The 22484-nt window shown below is 41.7% G+C and overlaps 1 protein-coding gene across 2 annotated transcripts in view; it reads left to right on the forward strand.

Moving 5' to 3' along the window:
- The window catches only part of LOC129155140 (zinc finger protein 408), a 63465-nt gene that overhangs the window by 10719 nt on the left and 30262 nt on the right, over nt 1-22484 (forward strand). For both annotated transcript variants that reach the window (XM_070554682.1, XM_070554683.1), the window contains exons 5-7: nt 1056-1717; nt 3059-3268; nt 4349-4472. In XM_070554682.1, the coding sequence (XP_070410783.1) occupies nt 1056-1717; nt 3059-3268; nt 4349-4472 (996 nt within the window). The remainder of the gene's footprint in view (nt 1-1055; nt 1718-3058; nt 3269-4348; nt 4473-22484) is intronic.

Here is a 22484-nt window from a genome sequence, read left to right on the forward strand (position 1 = left end):
AGAAACCAAAATCAAAAGTTAAATATTTTTAATTACTCTGGCGGCTATTTGACCGCTCTTCTTGGCAGAATCAGTAGCGTTAATTTAACTTGTGGTTTCTTGGCACAAACATGTCTTTTTAGCAAAGTTTCCAAACTTTCTAAAGTTTATGGCCATTCCGGAAGCTTAAGTCAGCCTGTGTTATCCAGTCGTGTTTCATGTGCTTGGGGCCATTGTGCTTTTGCACACCCCATTACGTTACCACCACCTAAAAATAAGTAAATGTGACCAAAATAACTTAGTGTGAGCTTAATCATTAAATAATTATTTTATTCTTATTCTGATTAAACAATTTAGAGTGGCCATATCATTGAAAATCCACTTTTTGGAGCTTTTTACCATGTGGTATTGTTATTTTCTCATGAAATGATTAAAGCTGGGTTTATTTTTCATTTGGGTAGGAATAGGCCATGTGGCCTAAATCTGTATCACAATATAGTATTTTCTTTTATTCATTTTTGCCAAAATGACTATTTTTGAACATTCTCACATAGAAAGAAAACAATCTTTTATATAGCGCCTCTCAAGATAAAAATCACGAGGTGCTTCACAAAAACAAAAAAACGAATGTACCCAAAAAATAAAAGTATAAAATGATAAAAAATAAATTATTACAAAAATGTTTAAAAGAAGAGAAAAAACAAATGTAAGGAAAGCTGCCGTTTTATCGGAGAGGGCGTAGTGCCAGTTCTGTTTCCAAGGACACTTTCTTCTCATTCGTTGTGTCATTGTGGCCAGTGATGCATTGTAGGTTACGTTATGAATGGATGGAGCTCAGGCCGCTGGAGGTGAGGTTGACTAAAACAGACCGTTTAATTTCTGGTTACAAAGACATGACTAAGGACCAAGGATAGAACCCTGTGGCACACCAAATTCATGATCAGGAAGGTAAAGAGGCGATTTCCAAATCCTACACACAAGAAATGCATTTAAAAAAACATTTTGCATTTTAGGAGGTGGAAATATGTGTTTTATTTCATCATAACCTAGAGAGTTTTTATGTTTTTATTGGACAGCGGAAAGCATGGATGAAATTAAAGAGGCCGAGGCTGTAATAACCAAAAAGACAAAAGAAGGACCAAAGAAGAAAGAGTTGAAAAGTCAGGATGAGGAGGAGGAACACAGCTGCCTGAGGAGGAGCCACCCAATCACACTTGGGAGGAAGAGGAGAATTAAAATCATCCAATCCAACCAGAGTCCTGAGTGTGACATCCAGCAAGACATTCCTTCAGACACAGCAGATGTTGGACACTCAAACGCTGTCCCTTCAGACAAAGACACAGACGACTCACTCCCCGCATCTCTTTCTGTCCGCTGCAGCTCTCGTCTAGCTGCTAAACCCCGACGAGTTCACAGTCTGTCCAGCAGAACTCGACACCCCCCTGCTGGATCTGACTCACCCAAACAGAATGAAGAGCAGAGCAAAGACTCAGCTGAAGGCCTAGATGTCTCTCCATCACACCCTGAGTCCGTTGTCACAGCTTGTCCTGCTGAGAAGGTCTCTGAGTTGCAACCGGAGGTCCGAGAGAGGCGGTACAGCTGTTCCAGCTGTGGTAAAAAGTTCTTCCAGATTGGTCACTTGAAGAAACATCAGTTTAGCCACACTCATGAGAAACCATTCACCTGCCAGGCCTGTGGGAAACACTACACCTCAGCAGAAAGCTTCAAAGCCCATCAGGTACAGGGAGTGGTGGTTCTGTGGATTAGTAAAACATGTATTTTTATATTGATTTTCTCTCCTCTCATTTAACTTTAACATGGATGTTCTGGTCAGAGTCATGTCAAACAACTTGGGCCCCATATGGGTTTGGAAAATTGATTTAATCCCAAAAAAAAAAAAGCCCCAGCTTCCAAACTTTTGTATTTTTTCAGTGGCTCAGGTAATGTCTTTGAAGTGATGACACAGAGATGTTACGAGATCAAGCTGAAGGCTGATGTATTAACTGGAACGCTGTAAAATCTCAGAGATGTCATTTCTTTTCTTTCCCCAAGAGTTTAAAAATATTTTTATTTGCTATTTTCAAAGAACAACATAAAGGAGAAGCATGAAACAAATGAACAAAGAGCAGAGTTCAGTAGTCAGAAATCAGACAAGCCGCTGCTCAGGTGATATCCTCATGCTATAGTGTAGACATAAATAAGACATCAGGTTTTCTGTCATGCTAGACTAGATGCTCCATTATTAATCTGCACTTACCAGAAAGTATGATGAGGCCCAAAATGTCAGAACGTTAACCAGATTCCTGTGATTAGTACAGTTAATAAAGGAGACAGGAGAAAAACTGCCCATTATCTTTGTAAAGGTATCAGTTCTTTAGATGCAACGTGAAGAGACCGGTTTAAACTTTTAGAAATGGTCTGATGATAAATTCACTCTTACGTAAGGGTTAGGTTGTGATGCCCCAGATTATTGACAGATTACGGATTTAGCATTTTCCCAAACACCTTACCTACTTGGAATCTTAATTCCAATTCCCCCTCCCAGGTCGCTCCCAGTATCAAGGCCTAAACCTCCCTAGAGAACCTTAGAAATAGTTCTGGCATTGTAGAAGACGACACATTTCCACTTCAGTTACAGATAATTGCCAGATTTATTTTAATATTATGTGATTCATTATTGTTTTAAATGTCATTTTTAACTTCTTTTATTTTAATAATTTCTGGTCAAACGTCATTAGATTTTCAACATTAAAAAGATCTATAACGTGGATTTCCATGTGAGAAATCCTGAGTGAAAAGTCCTTTATAGTCAGGATTCTTAAAAAATGATGAAAATGTGGATTTTATTACTCAGATCTTCCATCATCTTATTTGACAGCCCTCTAGGCCAGTGTTGCTTGTTACTGAAATGAAAGGAAAGATTTTAACACAAACCAGACTCAGAACCAGAGCACTGGTGTACTGAAAAGATTGACCTCTCCCTTGTTAAAAAGCTCCAGCAGGAAACCAAAGAAGAATCAACACTCACAGCAGTGGGGCTGATCCATATTACTTAAAATAATAGAGGATTTGCTTCCAGATGAGTCACCGCGGTGAGCGTCCATTTTCCTGTCCCAACTGTGAGAAAACCTACTGTCTGAGGCGGGACCTGCAGGAGCACATGGTCCTGCGCACCGGAGAGAAGCCTTACACCTGTGAGAACTGTGGCAAGTCTTATGCACGACGTCCTTCCCTGCGCGTTCATCGCCGCCTCCACTGCAGCAAGATGAGCTACACACAGTCTCCAAAGGTCATTTCAAATCATACCAGCTTTATTAAAGGGGCCATATTATGGAAAATCCACTTTTTGGAGCTTTTCACCATCTTCTATTGTCATTTCCTCATGATAAATACCCCTAAACCCTTTTTTGACTTCATTCATGCATTTTCCTGTCTCGGCTGCATTTGACTGATGTTACGATTTTTCCTACATGCAGCAGAATGTAACCCATTTGCGTCATCTGGCATTTCTTCTCCCCCTGAACCTGTTCTGGTCTCGTTCCATTCGTCCTGTCTACAAAGATGCATGTAATGGCCAGCTCAGGATATGTGTTAGACGACATGTTTTGTAACAGACTCAGTGGACCAGCGGTTAGAGTGACGGGCTGGCATATAGTTTAGCGCAGGCGCGCCTCCTGATCCCGGCAGTAACTTTTTTCTTCTATCTTTAGCTACACTTGCCAGTATTATGTTTTCCACTCTTTTTCCACTGTTTTTTCTTTGTTTGTTTAGCCAATGTGAGTCCATATGAAGTGAGTCGGAGTGTCAAATAAAATACTGCTTTGAAATGACCAAATTCAAAGATCTTTGGAGACACAACAAGTATTTTGCAGATAACAATCAATGAAACTAAAATGTAAGTAAATTTGCTGGCCATTAGGTGTGTCTTTATGGACAGGACACATGGTTTTCACAGCGGCGTTTTGTCCCCAACACAGAGATAATTTGTCAGAATATCCACTCTGGTACTGGTGCAGATTTTTTAATGACTTTCAGACTAAAACATTCTCAACCACGGCATGAAATGAATCGCTCTATACTCGCAACTCTGAAAATCTGGGCATTAGTGGTCTACTTCCAGGGGAGACAGGTTTCAGATCTGAGACTAGATTCATGGGGAGGATGACACACTCAGTTTCCATCCTCATGTCTGCAGGTCTTAACTTGCACATGAGACAGGAAAATACATGAATGTAGGCAAAAATGGGTTTCATGAGGAAATAGCAATATCACATGATCAAAAGCTCCTAAAAGTGGCTTTTCTTTGATATGGCCCCTTTAAAGTCATCAGAGATGCTTGCTGCAACTTGTTTTTTGTTTGGTCTCCCAGGTGCAGTGTTCAGTCTGCTCCAAGTTGCTGGCCAATTCGAATTCCCTGAGGAACCACATGAAGCTCCACACGGGAGAAAAGCCTCACATCTGTCAGCAATGTGGGAAGTGTTTCAGACAGAAAGGTATGTAAGGTGTGATCCTGCAGCTGCAGCAATCCGATCAGCAGTCAGCTGTGATCATTCTGATGGAGCTAGACATTTGTCTGACAGTTTATCTTGTTTAAGGCCGCCATGTTTGACCTGTAAAATAATCTGGACATTAAATCAGTTCAAAGGAAAACTCTTAAATCTGTATATGCATGAGACATATTTCATAGGTGCCAACAAGCAATCATAATAACCACGACAAACAAAATTAATAACAAATGTTAAAATATGTAAAAATGAGCTAGGTTAAATTAATGGTTCAGATTTTATAAGAGTTTTAATTGTTATCCAAACCTATGTGATTGTTTTTTTTAATTCATCCTCAACAATAGGACTAAATCTAAATGCAGTTCACATAACAGCATCAAGGCTCTTTAAATAGAATATATCGTATTTTCCGGACTATAAGCCGCTACTTTTTCCCACGCTTTGAACCATGCGGCTTATAATGAGGTGCGGCTTTAGTCAACCAGAAAGGATGTATGCTAGAAAGTCTAATGAAGGAATGGTTAAAGGAGTGCTACGGAAAGCACCCAGGATGATTTTTTTCACAGTAAAACGGCGCTGCGTGTTTTCCCAGCTTCACCCCGGGATGATGACAGCAACACGGAGAGCGACACTAACATCGCCACAGAAAAGGTATGTGACTAAGCTCTTCTGAGGCTGTTCAAGTCCGACACTGAAGAAGATGACTTCAATGGTTTCAGTGCGCAGGAGGACGATGAATAAACGAATCAATAACTTTTCCGCTTTGTTTGTTCAGTTATGTTCAGTTAAACTATGTTTTCAATTCAGTAGATATCTGCGGCTTTTAGCCCGGTGCGGCTTATATTGAGGTGTGCTCTATAGTCCGGAAATTACGGTAATAGTCTTTATTGTCATTATGTCCAGAGGCACAAAAAAAATTAAGGGTATTCTCAAATGGTAAACATGGATGTTTCCACATCTGACTGTTCATAGACCAATGCCACATGCATTACTGTTGAAGAGGATGGGTTGTATCCCTCCTGACAAAGATGTCGTCTCATTATAAACGCAGCTGTCCAGCTGAAGCTCATTCTCTTCATTCCATATGGAGCCAGTCTCCTCCCCTTGAGGTCAGCTCATGGGTGCCCTGAACAAAAATGAGTGGAAGTGAATGAATGGGGCTCTGAAACAAATTTTCTGACCTGCTGTGCCTTACGCCCTGAATCATATCTGTTATACTTCCATTTAAATGAATAAAAATGTGTCTTTAAAATTCACTGACATTAAAGGGACTTTACGGAGTTTTGAATTTTTAGGCTCGCGATTGCCCCCTCAGGCCAAAAGCGTAATGGCAGCTTCAATAGTGGGTTCATGCACGAGGCGTGCATGCTGTACGTGCACACTCCTTAACAAAAATAACAGCTGAGACAGTCCCGTGTGTGTGTGTGTGTGTGTGTGTGTGTGTGTGTGTGTGTGTGTGTGTGTCCCGGAGGACAGAGGACAGGAGAACGCGCAGCTACTTAATTAAATAATCTGGTTATGTACCTTTCTCTTCAGCACAGCCGACAAAGGTTTAAGATGGGTCAGTCCTGCATGCTCAGATGATTCCCTTCCGTTGCTTGAAAAATTGTTCCAAAATGAAAGTTGAACCCACATCTTTTTTATCTGTGAATTCAATGCCATTCGGCGAGTCTCAAATAAAAATTTGGGCATCTTACTGTAAAAAAAATACCATTAATGTAAATAAGAAACTCTAAATAAACTGTGTTCACATCTAGAATTGAACCCAGGTCTTCTGCACGAGAGTCCGACATTTTACTAGGTGAGCTAAAGCGCCAGTGACGTCTTTGTATCAGTAACTTTTATATCCTTGATGACAGCTGAAACAACTTTCAAAGAACGGTTCGGAGCGAAAGTGGCTATTTTGTTGCTAATTTGCAGGAAATATCTAGACGAAAGTTCTACAGAAAGTAGCTAAGGGTCCTCAGAAATGTAGCTAGCTTTGTCACTAGGTGTTAGGAACAGCGACAAAGTCACTGAGTTGGCACTGCCTCTCTCTCTGCTGCTAAAGCTACTGATAGCAAATGCTACGGGCGATGCCTGAGCGTGAACGCGCATGAAGCAGCCTGCTCGACCCGAGCATCTCTCTTTTTCTGTGATTTTGCAGAAAAACAGGCAATCACAGTAAAAATGCCAGGGCTCATTCTACAGGACCAGGGCATTGCTGGAGAATGTATGAAGAAGAAATGTATTATTTCTATACATGTTTTGGCTGTCAAACTTCCATAATGCCCCTTTAAATTTGAAATCCATGGCACATATCACACTGGATCATAAAACAAGTTTTATTGCTCCATAGACTCTAAATCATTGTTTTGACTGTAGGGGACCCATGGACCAGAAGTAGATGGCTGTGACTTGGATGCAGATGTAGTGTAATGGTTTATGCTCTTTTATGAAAGAGGAACCATTCTACATATTAATTTGAGATATAAATTTTAATAAATTAATAACCAAATTTTATAGTTTTAAGAAGACTCAAAGGTTGTTTTCATCGATAAACTGTCGATAATATCCGTGGGTCTGTGTTTCAGTTCAATGAAGAGACAAGTTTGAAAATTAAAAGTTTTAATTCTTCAAATTAAACTAATGATTTTGAAATGACAAGCATAGGAAACAACAATCAACATTGGCAACTTTGTTGAACAATCTTAAACAGTTGATATTTTAAACTTGCTCAAATAGACCTTGTGTTGAATGTGTGAAATTTAATAATGAGGTGAGATGAAGGCATGTGTGCGTCTGATTTTGCTTCAGGAAGAAACAGGTGTCTGAGTGAAAAGTGATGGGTTGAATAAAGGTTTTGTTGGAAAAGATGCATCAAACGCTATCTATTGTGTTCTGCCTCACCGTACGAGGACCCTCGTTCAGATCCGGAACGTCCCAGGAGGATGTTTCATCCAGGACACACCTTGGCTGGCAGAGGAGACGAAGGTGTGCGCCGATCCGGTCCAGAGATGCCCTCGGTACACGTGATGATGAAGCGTTTGCAGATGCGCTTTCTTAAGTTTAAATTACTCCGAAAATCAAAGACTCTGGACGAGTCTGCATTAGCGGTTGCAATTCAGCTATTCCTGTCTGGCTTGGCAGGAACAGCGTGAGGGGGGGAGCCGGTGGGCTCCGTTCCCCCGTTAGCGGTTGTTCACACGTCCTCTCTCTTTCGTTGTCAAACCCCGAACTGAATCATGAACTGAAAACTTACCAAAAGCCTTTCTCTTCTCAAAGCAAAACTTGTGCGTCAGAGCAAATGTGTTTTGGAGTTTACTGTGAAAGTTTGTGTGTGTGTGAGTGTTTGAGTGAGTGTTTGTGTGTGTGAAGGTCGTTTCCAAACATCCTCAAAACATTACTTAATTAAGCATTGATTCATTAGTTATTATGATTACCCAAAGCATAATAATCATTCATTTGATTAAAATACATTTATAATGAGTACAATGGTAAAATGATTATTTAGCATTAATAAACAAAGGAAGTTTAAGACTTTGTTATGTTATGACTATCTTCCATGAGAACGCATCTTCTGGCACTGCAGGTGTTCAGATGTTATGGTTTGCAGCAGACTCTTGCAGACTTTATGTCGGCAAAAGTGGGTTAAAGTTCTGCGTGACCCAGCTTTGACCCAGCCGAGTCAAATGAAACCTTTGGCACAGAAAACCCATATTTCCTCACGTTAAACAGATCCTACTCACTCCCAGGAGTCCATAAATATTGTTGGACTAAATGCCAGAGGTGGAAAGAGTACTAAAATTTCCTACTTAAGTACGAGTACCAATACTTTGATCATTTTTTACTCACGTACAAGTAAAAGTACTTGCCTAAATTTTTACTCAAGTAAAAGTAAAAAGTATCGTATATAAAATGTACTCAAAGTAAGTTACTTAAATACATTTTTGTCATCATCAGTGCAAAACCACAACACCAGTTCACAACACGCTCATGTGTGCGCGCACACACACACACACACACACACACACACACACACACACACACACACACACACACACTCTCTCTCTCTCTCTCGCTCTCTCTCACTTGGCCGGCCTTGTTTATCTCCCCCAGCAGGCTGCAGCTCTGTCCTTAATGCATGAAGGGAAAGCACAAACTGCTGATTACACATATGTTCACATATTCTTTTCATGAAGCGTTCTACATCGTAAACTTGCTTGCTGAGTTCACTAGTTCTATTATTGAAGAAGTTGAAGCCATTTAAAACATGTTTTGTTCAGAAACCACTGAGTTTATATTTCTGGAGTGTTGACATCAGAAATGTGTTTAATGTCTATAGACTGAAGCGATTTTGGAAGAGCCTCTGCAGTTAGTAAGTAATTATCAAGCATAACTAGTACTTCACCTAACATTACTTATAATATATTTGACTCAAAATGCTATAATTATTGTAGTGAACAGCTTATTTTCCATCTGCAGACAAACTGATGATTTTGTCCTTTTTTCATGAGGCATTTACAGTTAAGTGAAGATCTGAACGATCATAGTAAAGAGTAATGTGGGGGAGACGCTAGTGAGTGCCAACAGTGTAGGATGTTGTGTTACGCCCCTGCCTGAAGCTTCTCTCACAAAAAGCAACAGTGTTTAGTTGTTTCTTAATTTAAATTTTTTTTTAAAGGATTACTTTTAGTATTAGAAGTGGGGCTGTGTGGGGTCGTTGTGGTCGGCCAGTATCTTCCCTGCAGTTCAGAGAGCCGGTGAGAATTTTCCTGAAGGAGACGAGCTGACTTCTAACCAGAGCAGGAACCATTCAAGAGAAACTTTCTACATCTAAAGCATAAAAACACCCACATGCAAATGCAAGACCTGCTGATCTGAAGGTTCAGAGTGTGTGTAGCTTCAGTAAAACAAGTCTCATCATGGCCACCATGTCTGTTTTATTTTCTCAGTAAGGAATCTTTGTCTCCTTTTATCATGAAGTGCTGCTCCTAAATTGTGCCTGCAGCTCTCTTTGTTGCTACCGTAGCGCCGCTGGATTTAAAGCTCAGTAACTCAAACATCACAGCATAGGAAACAAGATTCCTTTGTCATGTTTTTAGTACTACATGCAGAGGAATCTATCCTGAACCATTTTTACACGGACTGTGCAAAACTAAAAAAACTTAGAAAATACTAAATTAACTAAATGTTTTAAGGGGAGACTAGGCATTTATGGCTTGCTTTTAGCGTTCCTAGTGTCCCTTTAGTAGAACCCCTAAGCACAACTTAGCTCCTCGCTGTGTGATTGTTTTTTTAACACCTTAATCTAACTGTTGAAATGTCTCCCCAGCCTTCATTAATATCGACAGTAGCGATTCACAAGTAAATCAAACAAATCAGCTGTGGTCATGATCTATAACATGAAGGAAACTTGCTGGAAGCAGACTGCTGCACCAAGTATGTCAGCTCAACTTTTTTCTAAGTCCAACAGACTGGACTGGCAGTCCGAAGTTGCAAATTCGTTACAAGGCTCGGGATCACACGTGATTATTTGTTGCATTCTGGGATGTGGAAGACATGTTGATGACCTTACGAGTGTAAACAAACCGTGTGCTGCAGAGAAGAAGCAGATTTTGGAGAAAGGAAGCGTTAACATGTTAAAATCCCTAAACGGATGTGGGGAATATACAGGCATATGTTAAAGAGGAAAGCCAGGGACCAGTATTAGCATTATTAAGGGTTTGGATCCATATGAAAGACCCAAGACTAGAGCACCAACGACAACGTGTTGCCACTGTAGCTCTGCATAACAGACGTGTTCGGCCTACATGTTTGTGGTGTGAGCGGATGTAAACGTGCGGGTGAGACGTAAACGTTTCTTTTGCTTGTTTTCCTAGTAAAATGATCAAAATTGTCATCCTATAGAAGAAGTGTAGCAGGAGGAATTGTGTTGTGTCAGTGCGCCGTCATTAGCCTACCAGTGTGTGTGTGTGTTGTGTGTGCATGTTGCTGTTGAAGGAAAGACACGATGAGTAAAAAACATACACCATCTGTAACTTAAAAAAATGAAAATACTCCAGAAGGTGATGTTTGGTTGCTTTACAGTTGTGATCCAAGCGGGCCGACGAGACTCTGTTATAGATACTTGGTCTCCGTGAAAAGTTAGCTTGTTTTCCACCTTTTTCCCTGGGGATCACGTTACGCCCCACAACACAGCAACAATTTACCGTGGTTGCGTAATATAACCGATCCAATGAATAATAGAATAAATGAAGTTGCAAGACTGACAGTGAGCATGCTGGTGTCTGGAGTAACAGTTAAGGACTTGAAAGTCGCCAACATGGCAGCTGCGTCACTGATGACAACATAATCCCAAGCCCTATTCTGGCCACACAAGGCGGTGTGGGTCATTCACCCAGTAAAGGGTCATTTTAGCTCAAACTGGTTCAAGAAAATGATTTAACCCTTACCCAACATTAAAGCATTTGTTTGTGCTGACACATGTATTTTTCTGTATAACTTTGGCTATGTTAATGCAATTGATCTATTTTTGGGGAGGATGTGTATTTTTGAAGGAATTACTAAAAATAGTTAGAAAAAATCTTCAACTTCCTTTATTATAACGCATAATTTTTTAGTAGCGTTAAGCATCTTTCTGCTTTTTTTTGCGCCATTGACTTCCATGTAAATCATATTTTTATGATAAGCATAAATATTAGCATAATTTTTAAAAAATATTATTTTGTCTGTGTTCTCAGACCATTCATTCATTCATTCGATGGTTAGTTTTTACCGTTTTCCAATAGATGGCGTATTTTCTCCATATATAGCAGGGCAATGACTGACACTGCATTTGAATTAAATGATTCTGCTGTATTTCTTTACTTCTGACTCCATTATAACACATATTTTGCAAAAAAATGGTTTGTGTGTTATTTAGAGATTCCATACAATAGTTTGCATGTGTGTGTTCTGAATTTTTGGTAATTGTGTTTTTACAGTGTGCCTTAAAAAATAAGCCTTTACTGAAAGTAGAAAATCTACTCATTCTCAAAATGGCATTTTGACATGTGTCACTCTGTATGCTTGTGCAGGCATGCTTGCATGCAGGGATCAAAGCACTTTACAAATCTTCAAAAGACAGATCTGTGATCATTATTTAGAGTAGTTGTGCAGGTGTGGCAAGGGGAGTGTGTGTGTGTGTGTGGGGGGGGGGGGGGGGGGGGGGGGGCGAGGTTCTCATGCACACTGTTGAAATCATGAATATTCATCAAAGGCATGCTACATATAAAAACCAAAGGATTTTCTGCAAAATTTCAGTTACTCACAATTTTACTTTTGCAAACTGTTATTTCAACAAGCACAAAGCATTTGCATGGATGAAAATTAAGATGAAGGCTGAAAAACTTCAAAGGCATACATTTGTTTTGCAAAACAAATTCCTGCAGAGCTGAGTTTGTTTACATGGAGTTGGGGTCAGTTTACACAGGCGCACCAATTCACTAAAAGTACATATGAGACTCGGATCCGGATTAATTTCTTTCTGCCACAAGCATGAGAAGAAGTTTCAACGCAGATCAACACCTGACATCAGGATTCTCTGTTGGCCTCACACTTCCTTCGTCGAGGGATCACCCGCTTCCTAGACGGCTTCGATTTATTTTTTTAACAAGAACAATCCTTGATATAATAATTAAACACACTAATAATATAGAGGGGAGGAGAAAGTATGACAACTGGACAGATGTTGACGACGTGGAACTCCACGCATTTCTTGGGCTGCTCGTCCCCGCTGGGGGTGCTCCGTTCCTGGGGGAATTTACTAAAAGCCTCTGGGAGGAAACAGAGAGGCCGATTTTCAGAGCCACAATGAGCCTGCGAAGGTTCCATTTGCTGACGGCAACAGTTTGATGACCGCTTGAGGGCAGCACGCCGGTTGGTGCAGCAGTACAAGCTCGCTCCCCTCTGGGAGGTGTGGGACTTCCGGGTGGGCTGGCTCCCTCTTGCCTACAACCCCGGTGAAGATGTATGTGTGGATGAACAGCTCGTCGGATTCATAGGTCGCTGCAACTTCCAAGTAGTATATGCCCTCAAAGCCGGCAAAATATGGCATCAAGCTGTGGGTGGTGTGCGATGTGGCCTCTTATGTCTGGGGGATTTTTCCCTACCTGGTTAAGATGACGCGAGACGCCCCGGCACAAAGGGAGCAAGGGAGGCGGGTGGTGCTGGAGCTCACCGAGCGACTGAGCAGCTGCACTGTCACCACGGACAGAGGCGGTTTTACCATTAGGCATAGGTAGGCGGTAACCTGGGGCCCCCTTGTGTTGGGGGGCCTCCTAGACCTGACCGCCGGCACCCCTCTGTTAATGCCACAATATTCTTATTACCAACCTGTGGCCGCAGACGGGATTGGACATACTTCTCGTTACCATAATTCCTGAACCGTTCAAGATATCACTAAAATTCAAAAAGTGCTGAAAAGATTAAAAATGGGGCTTTTCGTGCATATACAATACATTACGGTAGTCACCGGGATTCCGTCTTGAGCGCAACGAATCACAACACAGATTCAGAGACGTGCTGTTTGTCATCCAAAATGCTCCGTTTTATAACTATTGAATGGCTGATCAGATTCAAAAACTTCCAACGGTTCCTAAAAGTACATAAAAGCAGCTTTCCAACGATCTATAGCATGAAGCAATCAGAGTTATGGAAAATATCGCTACGAGGGGAAATCCTGCTGTACAGCCTGATTGAAACGGAGCGCAGCGCCGCGGTGAAAGCGGATAACGGAACGGGGAAGCTAATTAGCATAAAAACCAGCATGAAATTATGGAAATGCCTCAAAGAAAATCAACACGATCTATTAGGTGTCCCAGAAGGCTTATATCTGAAGACAGTGACCACGAAGAAGGACAGATCTCCAGTGAACCAGGGTATGAACGTTTGTTCATTCTTTATTTTTTTATTTGAACAACCCTCAACTATTTGCTAATTGTAAGATTCAGCTTCATTCTGTAGTGGCTGACTCGAGCTGAGCGAGAGTTGGAGATGTGGCGTGGCTTCTTAACCCAAGCGCGGAGTGACTGACGCCGGGTGGAGTGATCACGCTGTTTAATCTAGGAGCCGGGTGCGCAGCGGTATGAAGAAACAGCTGAGCACAGCGGCTCCCACAGCACAGGGCTGACTTCTAAGAGTTGTCAGGTCTCTTAGATCTGGCTGATCTGGTTTGCATAGGCTGAGTGATCTGAGACAATCTGGTCTAGACTCTGAGTTCGGTTCGGTGAGAACGATGACTGAGTGATTCGGCGTTGTGCGGCATTTCCTTAAGTAGACTTGGCGGGTGACGTGAACCGGAAGACTGGCACTGGGGATGTTGAGTAATGGAGTTCGGATGGTCTGAGCGGCTCTGCGGTTCCTCCCTTGAGGAGGTCGATGGTTGTGAGGGAGACTGCGTGACACATTCCAGCATTATTTATCTTTTTACAATAAATAATTACATTTGCTAAAACAAAAAGTTTTTGGTATAGCAGTGCACGTCTGCACCCCATGGCAGTGTGAGGTGTGCAGGACTCTGCCTGTAGCTGAAGAGAAACTGCTTCAAGGTCTACCACATCAAATAAAAACGTCAGAAAGTTTACAAAAATAAACGGTCCTAAAAACTGCTAAAAAAGATACCAAGGTTTAAACTTTTTTAAGAATAGATGCATTACAGATCAAAGTTTAAATTGTTCATTCCAAATTGTTCACCCAGTAATTTTGAAGTTCCTGTTCAGTAATAAATGTAAAAAAATTCAATTCCGTCTTTTGCTTTTCTCACTTTTAAGCTGATTTTTTAAAGGCTTTAATAGAAATAAATTCTAAATACAAACCATACACTGAAAGTTGAGGTTGTTCTGAAAAAAGAAGAGTTACACACACTTTGTACTTTTTATTACAATTTTACAGCCACAAGATTAAAAAAAAATACCAGGCGGACCTGTTATAATTATGGTCATAAGAGGGTCATTAAGACGGCGATGCACAAACAGGAAGTGATTGGTAGTCATTCCACTCCAATCCAGTTGGTGGCGGTAATGCACCAAATGGTTGTTTGCCAAGTGCCATAAGACCACAAATAATAATAAGAAGAGAGGTGGGAGCGTTCGTAACAAACTCAAAGCGATAGTCAAAACATTAAGCATGACATGAAGTTATCCTAGTGGCTCCAATAAGAGAAAGAAGCTGCATGTTTCATAAAAGCTTTTATTTTCACTTCTGAAAGTGACGTCGTTTCTCGATAAACATCAAAAGGAAGCAGAAAGGAAAGACAATGGAAAATGTTTAAAAGGAGGAAAACAAAGACCAAAATGGAAAATAGAAAAAAAAAACAAAGGCAAATGCACAGGAGCACTGACAGGAAAAAGAAAGCAGAGCAAATATTGAAAGCACTCAAAAGGAGGGAAAAACAGGAAAAAAGAGGAGGACTAATAAAAAGGGAAAATAACTCATGTCAGAAGAGGGGAGAGTTTCGCAAATCCAGTTAAAGGTAAGATTGTTGAAAATTTTGTGTAAGGGGCCCCATGTCTGTGTTCGCCTTGGGCCCCCAAATTGCTAAATCCGCCTCTGACCACGGACAATTTTTTCACATCATTAGCCCTTGGAGAAGAGCTGCTCCGAAATAAAATGTGTCTTGTGGGAACAGTTAGGCGCAACAAGCCAGAGCTGCCACCACAGCTGCTCCAGATGAGAAGCAGAGCGGTTCTGTCCTCCCTCTTCGCCGTCATCTCCACCACCACCGCGGTGACCTACATACCGAAGCGCAGACGGGACGTTCTGCTCCTCAGCACCAAACACCATCGGGTTGAGATCCAGGAGGGATCGCAGCAGAAGCCGACTGTAATCCTTGATTACAACCACTGCAAAGGGGCTGTTGACAACTTGGACAAGGTAATTTATTTAGTTTTATTATAATTCGCCAACCTAATTGCATATTTTATTTATTTATTCATTTATTTTAATTTCAGCTCGTCGCAACTTACAGCTGCTGCAGATGAGAAGCAGAGCGGTTCTGTCCTCCCTCTTCGCCTTCACCTACTCCACCACCGCGGTGAACTACATACCGAAGCGCAGGCTTGCATGCATGCTTTGGCAGAAAATGTGGACAGGCAGTGTGCGAGGAGCACTTATCAGCTGAGTGCTTAACCTGCAGCTGTTAGCTCACTCCCCTCTGTGTTTCTCTCTCTCTCTCTCTCTCTCTCTCTCTCTCTCTCTCTCTCTCTCTCTCTCTCTCTCTCTCTCTCTCTCTCACACACACACACACACATGCACACACGCACACTTTTTTTGTTCATGTGCTTTAATAAAGTGTTCAACTGGCCATCTTTGTAAGTGCATTTTTTTGTGCTCAAAGGACTTTAACGTGTGTATTTTAGAAAATATGACATCAAACAAAAACTACAAAGTGAGCAAAAAATATTTTTACGCCTATTTGTGACACTCCAAGGCTGTGACAACTTACCCACAAAAGAGGTCATCTGGACATAACACACAAAAAATGATTAGATTTTTTCATTTTTTGTAGTTCTATTTCGTCTAGTCTTAGCCCTTAAGCTAGCTGCTATTGGAAGGATGATCTCCGCATCAGCCAGTCATGAAGAGCTAAAATGTACGCCCACCAATAGTGGGCCCCCTCGTGGTATATAACCGCAGTGACCATACTGCTCACCTCCTTTTTCTCTTCATGCCAAGCTTGAGAGCTTTATTAAAGAGCAAATATTATCCTAAAAAGAGCAACATTATCCGAAGACGACTTACCAGCCATGTCCAGCGATGCCAGACCCTGCCCGACCTGCCAGACGGGCTCCATTTCCAGCGGTGACCTGCACGCTAAGTGTGAGGTCTGTCTCGGGGCTCACCACGCTGGCCTGGCCTTGACCCCGCAGGCCTCGTGCCCGTTCTGTGCCGCTCTGCCCGTGGCGGAGAAGATTCGCCGGGTCGAGTACTTCACTCCCGCCGCCGACGAAGAATTTCCGGTCGCTGACTCGTACCCGCTGGACAAGGCTTTGTATTTCTTCGACGCCGGTCAGGAGCCGGCTGGCTTCAACCGGCTGGATGACGTCACCGACAGCGAAAACTACGATGAGGCGGCATCCTTCCTAGACATAACGGAGGTCGACGAGCTTCGCTCAGCGGGTCCTCCTGCCCCAGTGGCTTCTCGCTCCTCCCTGCCAGCAGTAAGAGCACTGCTCCAGGAGCTGCCCGCCATAATTTCTGCGGCAGCAGCCCGCAAGGGGCTAGCTGTGCCAGAACCGGCACCGCCTGAAGCGGATGATTTGGCGGGAATTTTCGGGGCGACTCAGACACGCTGTCCAGACCCTATCTGGCCGCGCTTCCCCGCTGCTATGAGCTGCTGGTCTGCCGCCTTCTCCGAGCCTGCCAAGCTCAAGGCGCCAGTCTCCACGTATGCGCCCATCACCAAGGTCGAGGGGTTTTCCGACCAAGGCTGGCCGTCCGTTCCTCCGCTAGAGCCGGACTTGGCCTCGCTGTTCGGCGCCAAGAACCACCTCGCTGGCCCGTGAGCTGTTCCCACTTCAAAACATGACCAGCTGCTAACGCGGCTCACCGACCGCGCACATCAGTGTGCCTTTCAGACCGGCGCTGCAGCGAATAACATCGCCCTTCTTGCCTTCGGCGTCTCAAAGATGATGGAGGAGCTGGAAGCTCCCGAGGAGTCGAAAGCCGTCATTACTAAGACTGCTGATGCTATCCTCAATCTGTGTGCTGCTGTGCTCACCGGTTCTGCTCGCATCGCTGCCTGGCAGACCCTCATCCAGCGAGCGATCTGGCTGTTATCCGTGGGTAGGGATGGGTACCTTTGACATTTGAATCGATCCGGTACTAATTCCCGGTACCTACGAATCGATACCGGTACTTAACGGTACCAATTTTCGATACTTTTGAGTGTTTATTATTTTAATTCTCTTTTATAATTAAATATATATTTTTCTCAATATATAACCATATTTGATAAATATCACGATAAATAACATACAACTGTTTGTATTTTAACATCGTCCTTGTAGTTTTATAAGCTGATAATTAAACTGAAGCAAACATCTTTACTGTGAACTAAATTTACTGTGTATCTTCATTCCTTTTGCCGTCTTTTTTCATTTGATTTTTCCTACTGGGAAGTTAGAATTTCCGAGGAGAAAGCGAACGCACCATTAGCTGATAACAAAGGTAGCAATGGAAGCTAACATATCAAGCTACGTTATCTTTAACAGTTTATTTAACTGCTGGAGCAGATTAAAACGATGATGCCTCACACTTAGATCGTTGTCGCTGGTTTCATCTTCACCCAATCACCCGTCGCATTTAGTAAAGTGAAGCCAAACTTTAGAGCGCGTTCATGTTCTTCTAGGCGGAAATTCGGAGTTCCGAGGAGAAAGCGAACGCACCATTAGCGAAACGGAAGCTAACATATCAAGGTAACTTTATCTTAAACATTTCATTTACCTACCGGAGCAGATTAAGATGAGGATGTCTCACTTCGATCGTTGTCTGTCGCTGGTTTCATCACCCAGGTACCCATCACATTTAGAGAAGTGGACCCGAGCTTTAGCGTGCGTTCTTTCTACCATGCTGCTCTGTTTACAACTCACTCGCAGGGACTGACGACACAACACTCTTGCGCATGCGCAGCTGTCTAGGCAAGTTCTCGTTATGAAGGACGGGTACCGAAACGAGGCACCGTTTGAAATGACGTGAATCGGTGCTCGGTCGGTACTATGGAATTCGGTCGGTACCTTAAAAATACCGAATTCGGTACCCATCCCTATCCGTGGGTCTGTGTTTCAGTTCAATGAAGAGACAAGTTTGAAAATTAAAAGTTTTAATTCTTCAAATTAAACTAATGATTTTGAAATGACAAGCATAGGAAACAACAATCAACATTGGCAACTTTGTTGAACAATCTTAAACAGTTGATATTTTAAACTTGCTCAAATAGACCTTGTGTTGAATGTGTGAAATTTAATAATGAGGTGAGATGAAGGCATGTGTGCGTCTGATTTTGCTTCAGGAAGAAACAGGTGTCTGAGTGAAAAGTGATGGGTTGAATAAAGGTTTTGTTGGAAAAGATGCATCAAACGCTATCTATTGTGTTCTGCCTCACCGTACGAGGACCCTCGTTCAGATCCGGAACGTCCCAGGAGGATGTTTCATCCAGGACACACCTTGGCTGGCAGAGGAGATGAAGGTGTGCGCCGATCCGGTCCAGAGATGCCCTCGGTACACGTGATGATGAAGCGTTTGCAGATGCGCTTTCTTAAGTTTAAATTACTCCGAAAATCAAAGACTCTGGACGAGTCTGCATTAGCGGTTGCAATTCAGCTATTCCTGTCTGGCTTGGCAGGAACAGCGTGAGGGGGGGGGGGGGGGGGGGGGGCGGTGGGCTCCGTTCCCCCGTTAGCGGTTGTTCACACGTCCTCTCTCTTTCGTTGTCAAACCCCGAACTGAATCATGAACTGAAAACTTACCAAAAGCCTTTCTCTTCTCAAAGCAAAACTTGTGCGTCAGAGCAAATGTGTTTTGGAGTTTACTGTGAAAGTTTGTGTGTGTGTGAGTGTTTGAGTGAGTGTTTGTGTGTGTGAAGGTCGTTACCAAACATCCTCAAAACATTACTTAATTAAGCATTGATTCATTAGTTATGATTACCCAAAGCATAATAATCATTCATTTGATTAAAATACATTTATAATGAGTACAATGGTAAAATGATTATTTAGCATTAATAAACAAAGGAAGTTTAAGACTTTGTTATGTTATGACTATCTTCCATGAGAACGCATCTTCTGGCACTGCAGGTGTTCAGATGTTATGGTTTGCAGCAGACTCTTGCAGACTTTATGTCGGCAAAAGTGGGTTAAAGTTCTGCGTGACCCAGCTTTGACCCAGCCGAGTCAAATGAAACCTTTGGCACAGAAAACCCATATTTCCTCACGTTAAACAGATCCTACTCACTCCCAGGAGTCCATAAATATTGTTGGACTAAATGCCAGAGGTGGAAAGAGTACTAAAATTTCCTACTTAAGTACGAGTACCAATACTTTGATCATTTTTTACTCACGTACAAGTAAAAGTACTTGCCTAAATTTTTACTCAAGTAAAAGTAAAAAGTATCGTATATAAAATGTACTCAAAGTAAGTTACTTAAACACATTTTTGTCATCATCAGTGCAAAACCACAACACCAGTTCACAACACGCTCATGTGTGCGCGCACACACACACACACACACACACACACACACACACACACACACACACACACACACACACACACACACACACACACACACACACACACACAGAGTTTGATGGAAGGATTTCTATCTAATCCGTGAGAACAGGACGTGCACATTGATTGGATGAGATTTTTCTAGGATTGTACGTTTCAATTGTGATTAAAATTATTCTTTATTTTGAAAAAAAAGTTAATTTTTAGATGCCATCAGTATGTGAGGTATCTCAATGATTTCATGAAAAACTCTAACATGAGACTGTGCTCTAACCTGTCACATAACAAGCTAAGTGAAAGCCAAACATTTCAGATGGACCGTATGACAGCTGTTAACGTTGGCCCTGCCCTACTTTACCTCTACATTACAGTTCCTTTATCCATGTCCATGTAGAGCTCCTCTCTGACCTTCATGCTTATTTAGAGCAGCTGATTTTTAAAGTTAGCAGAGTTCATCCTTGGTAGTGGGTTCACTCACTCAGTTAAACCTTCACCACTGAAATCAGTTTGTTCATTCCAGTCCTCCTAAATAATCCTCCAATCATCCAACTGGAATCCTTAAGGGTCCCGTAACGTCCATCCTGTCAGAATACACCTTGGGAGCCCAGGTGTTACTAGAACTAATGGTGTCTCCTCACCAGCGTGAGCCTCCAAACTGTGAAGGTTGGTCTCCAAACATGAACTTAATTCATGCATTTATCTCCTCTTGTAACACTTTAACATGTTTTAAAAGGCTTGTATCATGATATATTGGGAGGTAAAACATAGAATGTTATCATGAACACTGCAGAGATGTCATTATTTATGAAATAGAAGTTATTTTCCTGAGCCATTACTTCAGCCAAGATATAAGATGCATGGATTTCATGAAACCATGCTGCCTCATGCAGTCCTATATGTGTAACACACACACACACACACACACACACACACACACACACACACACACACACGTACACACTGCAGCATGTTAAAATCTTTTGAATGACTAATTAAACTACATTGAACTACTTTTGTAATAATTTAATCTCTTATTCTGGAGTAAAATAAAGAAACAAGCTAAATCATCATAAATCTGTGGCATCAAGGAGCAACTTCTTAGTTCAAACACAGGGATGGAGCACAATGTTTACACCTGAACAGTATCAGGATGTTTTAACTCACATATGCCTGCTGGTCTTCTGTTTTATGAGCAAAGTGCTGAGAATCCACTTGTTAGGAGCGCTAAACGTTATTTTGCCACTTCCGTGCAGAGCGGTTGGGGAAACACATTTCAAACATGGAACCGAGTCCGGCTACAGAGCCGAGCAGAATTCTGATGACGTCACACCGGTGCGCAAAGGTGCGGGTTCCAACCCACAGGAGAGGAGGGAGAGAGGAGGTAAACAGCGAGTGAATCACAGGGACTATGATGTCTTTGAGCAAAAGTGTACACCCATGCCCCCCACGGTTTAGACGCAGCGCTCATGCTGGTGTCTCTTTCTGTTCCTGCTACACGCAATGTTTTTAATTTATTAAGCCTATAATTTATTTTTACTCAGTAACGGATATGATTTAAAATGTAGCGAATTACAATTCTTTTTTTAAAACTTACTCAAGTAAAAGTAAAATGTAACGTGATGAAGTACAGATTTTAAAAACGACTTCAAAAGTATAAATATACAAAAAAAGCTACTCAATTACAGTAACATGAGTAAATGTAATTCATTACTTTCCACCTCTGCTAAATGCACATTACAATGGGATAGCTTCTTTTCATGTGCAACGCCTTGTTTAAACAAAGTAAGGCAAAGCGGATTAGAAAATAGCTCTTTAACCCCATTGACTTGCGTTCATTTTTTTTGTTTTTCTAGGGACCCATGTGCCGACTGGAAAGGGAGGAGACTTAGGCTCTCTATAATTGACTTGCTTTGGCTGCCATCTTGAATTTGGTTGACTCCAAACATTGAGCAATCATTGATGCACATCTTATCATGACTCAGTGTTTGTTAAATTAAATTATGAGAATTTATGCACGCATACACACACACACACACACACACACACACACACACAGACACACACACACACACACACACACACACACACACACACACACACACACACACACACACACACACACACACTATTAGAAAATTATGCTAATTTGATGTTGGATGATTCATCACTGACAGCCAAAAGTACTTTTAGTTAATATTTCTTTTATTTAAAAATGGAAAATAATGCTAGAGGACAGTTGGTAGCTTCAAAAGCATTCATAAAATGTTAGACCCAGTAAAATGTCAATATTATCATGTATATTATTGCCATGAACTCAGAATAAGATTACTTGTGTAAAAGTCACAGTCAGCTAGAAATTTACCAATATTTTCTTATATAAGTAAACATATCTGCTTCAGGAGCGTCTACGTGTTTTTGTGACATTCATGACTTTAATTAGTTTTATGAGCCAAAGCAGCTGTGAGATTGTTATTGTGTGTATATAACTAAAGCTGATAACCTTGACTGATCTCTGCAATCTCAAAAGACACTTTTTTTTTCTATTTCTGATGTGATTTGCTGCTATGATACTTTATTAGGAGGAAAACAACTTAATGAATAATTTGGATGCATCTCCCCTTTGATTAAAAGGATGATGGTCTTGACGGTCGCTCCCCTTATAAATACCTCTCCTTTCATATTATCTTCCTGTCATCAAGTAGATAGTCAGTTTTCCTCTCTATAGGAACATCCCAACAAACATTGGTCTGACGC

Source organism: Nothobranchius furzeri, chromosome 9, assembly GCF_043380555.1.
Source record: "Nothobranchius furzeri strain GRZ-AD chromosome 9, NfurGRZ-RIMD1, whole genome shotgun sequence".
Classification (NCBI taxonomy): Eukaryota; Metazoa; Chordata; class Actinopteri; order Cyprinodontiformes; family Nothobranchiidae; genus Nothobranchius; species Nothobranchius furzeri.